The sequence below is a fragment of the Channa argus genome, chromosome 12 (assembly GCF_033026475.1).
Source record: "Channa argus isolate prfri chromosome 12, Channa argus male v1.0, whole genome shotgun sequence".
NCBI classification, from domain to species: Eukaryota; Metazoa; Chordata; class Actinopteri; order Anabantiformes; family Channidae; genus Channa; species Channa argus.
The window spans coordinates 6281890-6289225 of NC_090208.1; the positions used below are offsets into that span (position 1 = coordinate 6281890).

Sequence of the window (7336 nt, forward strand, 5' to 3'; positions counted from 1 at the left end):
TAAAAATCTTTACATTTGTTAAATTGTTGGATTGAACCGGAAACGATTGAATGTTTTCCCTTTTCTTTGTGCTGAGCTTCAGGTAGGAACTGCTGCTTACTGTCAGCTGCTTGTCAGTGATTCAATGTTAGTTCTTAATGAATGAAGAAAATGACGAAGAAAATGATTTTCTTCGGCATATTTACGTTATGTTCCTTCGGTTGCTCTTGCTCCTGCTTTAACTATATTGTGGAAGACACAATAAAATTAAAGATTCCAGTGCATATTTGAAAGGAGCTATAGATTGTAACCTTGAAAGATGCTTACAGTGTTTATCTTAACAAGTCTCAATTGTTGTGTGCACTTATTCAGACGAGGCCTGTGCACACTGTCCCTTATTAATTTGACATGTTGCAGACCATCCAGACCATGTGACATTCATGGACATTGTTGAAAACACTGGAGACAAACTGAAAGCTACCTCCAAATCCAGGCATGTTGACTTACGTTGATACGTATGTCACCATGCCTGGATTTGCAGGCTCGGGACGTCTTTCTCATAACTATGTCAGCGTCACCTGTCACCTATCTGATCCTCCTAATTGGTCGTCATTTGAGACTTAGTGAGTACTGCTGAATTGCATAGTCCGTCAGAAAACGAAACTGGATATTTTACTGCAGATCCAATATACAAAATCCGGTGCCTGGTAACATTTTATTGATATGTTCAGTATCAATGTGTTTCCAACTTGCCATTTATATAACAGTTTAGTAAAGTATGTAAGTACTTTATTTGGCACACTAAGAGAGGATCACGTGTCAAGGATATGTAACACAACAAAGTATGAAAGTATTACAGTTGTGTCCCTTGTGTCAGGAAAACGAAGCATTAATGCAGGAGTCTACTGTAAATGCAACCTCCTACCAGGACAGGTAGTGCAGACAAATCCTACACAGTTTCAACAAACTTTAACTCTGTAAAACTGCAGCAACAAACGGTTGTTTCTTCTAAGCTGATGGAAAAGCTGTTTGCCAGTGTGAGATCCTAGCTTCCAATTCAGCAATATTTTGAATCGGACGCATTCATCCTTTCCGCATTCATATGTTTGCTACAGTATTTTGTCACTAGGTCCTTGTGGCTCAGGGACATGTCACACGTCACAAAAGTAAACCAGAAACTCATTTCATTAAGATATGTAATGTTTGTTTTGCTGTATTTCCCTCTTTCGTTGTTTGTCATGTTGAATGTGAACCTGGTGTTTAAATACAAGCACATCTTAAGAGTGAGTGCAGTGAGTGAAGTATTTATCAGCCTTTACTTGTTCTCAGAGGTCTAAAGTTTTCCTTTTCTGTTTTCTCAGACCTCCAGTCCATCAAATAATCGGATGTAATGATCGAAACCAATTAAAATAAGAGATTCAGTCTGCGGCCTTACAATTTCTTTATTAATAAAATTTCACTTCCCTGCCAAAAGCTTAGCTCTGTTAGTTTTCAATAGAATGTGAGTGAAAATGCAGAACTGCTGGCAGCTAGTTTACATCCAGGTAAAATCAAATAAGCCATTGATGGATGCTGCAGTTTTTTAAATAACAAAAAATGATTTATTGACAATGTAAAGGTATAACTAAGAAGAAGACAGTCTGAAAAGAAATTCTTCAGCCTGTTGCATTTTTTTAATTGACATCACAGAGCTGCCTCAGCCTCTGGGGGTGTGGTCACCCCCCAGGGCATGCTGGGTAAGTAGTGAGCCAGCCATTCCCCCCAGCTGCTCCTCTGCTCCTCATCCTGCCTCTCTCCTTCTGCCCCTCCTCTTTTTACCTCCCACCCTCCCACCACCCAGTCCAGCTCCTCCCTGCCCCCCCCTGCCTCCTCCCTCTCCTCTCTCAGAATCACGCTGTAGCGCTTCCTTGAAACTTCGCCTCCACCTATTCCCCCATCTTTCCCTACTTCCTTCTTCCCTCCATCCTCTTCGGAGATTCGACACTCCTCCATCACATCCCTCCACCCCTCTATCTCCTCCTCTTTGCTTAGCAGACGGTACAGCATCTTCCTGTACAGTGGTCTTTCCTCGCTCCCTCCTCTTTCTCCTTCTTCCTCTTTTGCTGCTCCTCCCCCTGCTGTTGTCGGCTCCAAGCTGACAAGGACTCTTTCATTCCCTCCTTCTTCTCCTTGCTCACCTTCCTTTTCTCCAGCTTCCCCACCCACTCTGTGGACATACAGAACAGAACGATACAATGCCACTACACCTCCTCCTCCAGTGAGCCTGTTAAATGTTAACAGGCTCACTGCCTCTCTACCTCCTTTCCTCCTCCTTGCCAGCTTCACACTCAGTGGCTTGTAGACCCTCCTGTACCAGATGACTATCCTTGCCACAGTAATCAATGTGCAGGTGAACGATGCAACACACAGCATCAAGCACCCTGCAAAAAGCCAAAAACAGAACACATCTGCAGCTCTCACAGCTCTAATTTGACCACTGTCGCCATCAAAAGGTTTATCCTTCACCAATGAATGTATCAACACAGTGATTGCTTCAGTGGTTGCCTCAGCGGTTGCCTCAGCGGTTGCCTCAGTGGTTGCCTCAGTGGTTGCTTCAGTGGTTGCCTCAGTGATTGCTTCAGGGGTTGCCTCAGTGATTGCTTCAGTGGTTGCCTCAGTGGTTGCCTCAGTGATTGCTTCAGTGGTTGCCTCAGTGGTTGCCTCAGTGGCAAAGAGTGGTAAAATGGCAGATGTGGTAGTTAAAGGTTTTGTGGTCGGTGAAATCATGAGGTATGAAGTAAGAATTTCAGTTGTGGTAGGAACAGTGGTACCTGAGGCATGGGACCTAACTTCTGACCCATCTCCTCTGGCTGCTGATCGTGAATGGTATGACCATTCAGAGAAACTTGTGAAGGTTTGATACCAGGACCATGTCACTACCCTGTGGTACACAACTGTGGCCACGTCTGTATCAGGAGTAGTGATTGCAGAATCAAAAGGAAAGGCGGTAGGATTAGGAAATTCTGTGACAGTGGGCGCATCGGCATCACACAGCTCAGATTCTTCCAGAGTGATTACGGGTTTACTCCGAAGTTTCTGTGGAGAATCGCACACCTGAGAAAAGAAGAACAAATACATCACAGCAGGCTAAAATGGCTCCCCTTCTGTTTTTAAATACGCATTAAAGCCACATTAAACACTCTGACGAGCACTATCACTGAAGCAAAGCAATCCTGTAATATCAAACTACAGAGTGGAAACCATTACAAAACAAAAATGGACATATTCTTCTTCCATGTTTGGGTTACTCACCAAACTCTCTGAATTACTCTGGATGATTATACCATCCCGTACGTAGAAGTTGAGTTCGTAATCATTAAGGTATTTGTGCAAATAATCAAGGGAACAGGAGCAAGCCCAGGGATTGGCTGAGAGGTAGAGGTATGGCACTTCCATCTTCTGGCTGAACCAATCATCTGGCATCACCTTGATCTGAAATGTGAAGGAAATGCTCTGTAATTAGAGACACGGCAACCTCTGCTCCCTAGAGGCAAAGAAATGAATAGCTACTGTGACCTTAAATGTGTGTATTGTCTTACCTTGTTTTCCTCCAAGTACAGGGTTTCTATAGATTTGAGGGGGTGGAGCATGAGCGTGGGAAGCACACTAATATGATTAGATGACAGGTCCAGGATCTATTAGATGACAGGCAGTCAGAGGGGAACCAATGAGTCAAGCATTTTTTTGTTAAGAAAACCCAGAGGCCAATAACATATTTCAGGTTTCAGTGGAGCTGAGACCAGGTGTCACTGGGCAAAAGACGGGTCTCTAGTCTATGTAAGAGAGACTTATACAGACGCAAAACCATTCACACCTACGGGCAAGTTAGAGTCACCAGTAACCGGAGGAATTGGTCACTGCACCACAGTCCACAACAAAGTATTAACACTCAGCATTTACGATTGTTCGTTTGTCCAAATCCCAGTAGTTTCAACCAAACTCTGAAACTAAAGTCTACACCTAACTACATATTAATTCTTTAACTTTGTTATATTGGTGGTGAAAAGAACCAGGTGCTTTTGCACAAATTGTACATTCACATTTTTCCACGGTAACAGACTAAGATCAGGACACACTGACTTCGAGTTTGCTGAGCCCAGAGAAGGTGTGGTCGCTCAGAGAGCGGATGATGTTGTTTTCCAGGTAGAGTTCAGTCAGAGCAGGACAGGCTGAGAAGGAGCTGTCAGATAGGGACTTCAGACTGTTTGAACCCAGCCGGAGAACACTGAGGGTGGGAAGGATCGGAGTGGCACTGGGGGTCACTTTTGGAACCTGAAGTAACAAAAAAAAATTCACAAAACCTGGTTCATGTTGAATAAAAGAGATACTGCTTTATTCTGATCACTAACACCAAGTGGCTTGAACTTCTGATTCAGTATTTATGAGCATGATTGTGACAAACACCTTGTTTCCTGTGAGGTCGATCTCATAGATCTTTGTAAAAGTCTGGAATGAAGTCCAGGACAAACTGGTGAACAGGTTCCTTGGAAACAAAAAGACCTAAAAACAGAAAGACGATAGAAGAAGAAAACAAGTGGAGCTGTCAAAGTTTTCTGTGCAACTGTCATCTTATCAGTCTGCAAAAGGAAACTGGTGTGTCCGCTGTGGTGTCCATCCTTCAGTCAAACATTTCATTCCATCAAGATCAAGGTCAGCAAAGTTTTTCGCATTTTTACACACTTGGTTCTTAATTTTGACATAGTACATGTAGATATTTCTCAGTACGTTTTAGAAGCTGTTTATGTAAGTGCAGTGATCGTGGTTGTGAACATTGTGATGCCAAATAAAATCATGCACACTATACTTTAGATACTATGCTGACAATTGGATTTTTAGCATGATTAGAAATGTAAATTTAGTCTAAAAAAGGGTCTTGACAGTGAATTGGAGTTGTTGTATTAGTATTCGTATACTCTGCACGTTCTAGATAACAACAGTTTTTTTTATCTCAGGAGAACTATCCACAAGCTCACCGGCCTGTCTGCTCTGTATTTATTAAAAAAACAGAGGTAAATCCCAAACAGTTAGGAGATGTTTCACTGTATAAATTAATCCCAATCAGAGACATTCTGACAGGAGGCTGACAATCATCACACATCAAATTGGCACAACATTAATATGACCTCACTTTAAAAAAAATTTATATCGTTTTAATACAAACATTCAGAACAAATAAAAGCTGATATATCATAATGTGTTAACCACCTGTCAGCACATAAACTCATTAAAATTAACTCCACCTTTACCGGCAGTGACCTTTGACCTTTATTTTTTTAAATATTACTTTACATGTTTTCCCATAATTACTACTATCAGTATTGTTTAAAATACTTTTAAAAAACATAAAATTGTTTACTTTGTGGAGTATTTTTACTTTTGTACTTAATTAAAATGCTTAATCTAAATCGTACTTCAGTAAAAGATTTAAAGTAGAAGTTATAGTGGTAAGTTTAATAAACCAATGCTTGCACTTTTACTTGAGTATTGAGTTTGTGTACTGCTACCAACTGTGTACACAGCGTATCACATTTACCTGTGTATGGGCAGAGTCAGAGTGACCATACTGACCCTGGTCCTCCGTCACATTAGTTGGACCAGTGATTTGGCTGATTTATGTAGTTTTCACTTAGTAACAACTATTGCAGTATATTTTACAGTATATTAAATATTTATGTATATGCATATATATTTATTCATAAAAAAGCTTAAAAATATAACATTAAGCTATTTAATAAGCTAACACATATAGAAATAATCAGGAGCTGAGTGTTTTGTTTTTTACCAACAGGAAAAATGTCTTTGCCCAAATACATTTTAAATGGTTAATTACTGTAAATATTTTAGCCCTATGATATTTTATAGCGCTAATTAACAGTTTATATAACTGAATTAATAATTAAATATCACACATATTTATTATAGTCATAAAAATATTTCAAATAATCGCTCATTGATTTACAATATATTGAATGAATTTGCATTGCTGTACAGGTCATCGAAACATAAAGTAATTTACTGCTAAATCCTGTATTTCTCAATACAAAAGATTGGATCTGAATCAGCCTCTTTGAACTGTTCAGTCATGTGACCTGCTGTCAATTTTGACCCCTTGCTGGAAAAACTCGTCTATATGTGGGACTCTGATCCTAATTACATTATAGGGCCTTAAATTGTCTTTGTTGGGGTCAAAAAAAAAACCCTTTATATTTGGTTCCAGAAGAGCAGAAAGTGCTTTTGTCTCTGCCACTGCTCCTGGTGTTTCATTTTTCTTTTTACCTTTGTAGTGGGTTCGAATCCTCCAGGGACGCTGGTCAAGCCGGCCGATGTGCAATTCTCCCTCGGGCGGTGGTCTTTGTCTCTGTCCCTGTGGCAACCGTCCACCGCTGTAACTATGGCAAAATGGGACAGAATGACAACAAGGAGGAGGAAAAGCTGCATTGTGTCTTCATCTGAGAGGAGAAACCATTAAGGACGGAGGAGACGTCTCGCTCAGGACACCAGTGAGTATGCATGAGAGTGCATACTTTTTTTTATTGCCAGTTGCAGGAAGTGCGATAAGTTCCTGAGCTCAGCTGAGCATTTTGTTATCTGACTGCACTGTCACTCAGCATGTCTCGCTCAGTTTTTGTCTTCCCTTTTCAAAGTCATTTAAATTCTGAATGTTCAGTGTTTCCTGCTGTCCACCAAAACACAAAGTAGACATTCAGAAGCACTTATGGTGATAAAAGAGCTGCCAACAGACATTTCTTCTTTAAATGGACAGTGTAGGTTTTTATGTGTGATCTCCTGCTCAGTCACTTTAGCGTTTGTCCATTTACTGTACATATTATCGGCCTAAGTGAGTGACATTTTCTCAGTGTGAAATGATTATAAGCTTCAAAGATTCAAAGAGCACTAGTTTCAATAAAACCAAAATATAGCAAAAAATGCCAACAAGCCTCATAAAAGGTGACATTTAGGCTTAAACATGTCCACGGACCACAGGGTGAGTGGTTTGATCCCCGGCCCCGGCTATATGTCTAAGTGTCCCTGGGCAAGACACTGAACCCCTGACAGCCCATTCCCCTCCCCAGCTGTGCAGTGCCGGTCCCAAGCCCGGTAGAAGTTGGGGAGGGTTGCGTCAGGAAGGGCATCCAGTGTAAAAACTTTGCCAAATCAACATGTGGACAATGATCCGCTGTGGCGACACTGAACTCACGGGATAAACCGAAAGGACAAGAAGAAGATGTGTCTGTGGAGTGTGATAAATACACTTTCAGAGCATTGACCTCACTCAACACTTGGTTCGCAGAGAAACTCAATAAAAGCAGGACATAAG

General features: G+C 41.1%; 1 protein-coding gene across 2 annotated transcripts; it reads right to left on the minus strand.

The window, feature by feature from the left end:
- Nucleotides 1-651: 651 nt before the first annotated feature.
- On the minus strand, nucleotides 652-7233 carry LOC137137959 (platelet glycoprotein Ib alpha chain). 2 transcript variants are annotated; one of them, XM_067524809.1, is made up of 7 exons: nucleotides 6295-7233; nucleotides 4423-4518; nucleotides 4099-4290; nucleotides 3558-3653; nucleotides 3271-3450; nucleotides 2680-3072; nucleotides 652-2631 (listed from the first exon to the last, which is right to left on the minus strand). In XM_067524809.1, exons 1-7 carry the CDS (start codon nucleotides 6454-6456, stop codon nucleotides 1663-1665), a joined length of 2088 nt encoding a protein of 695 aa, XP_067380910.1. In that variant the 5' UTR covers nucleotides 6457-7233; the 3' UTR covers nucleotides 652-1662. The 2 variants fall into 2 exon arrangements, with proteins under 2 accessions (XP_067380910.1, XP_067380909.1); XM_067524808.1 differs by having other exon boundaries at nucleotides 652-3072.
- Nucleotides 7234-7336: the final 103 nt, after the last annotated feature.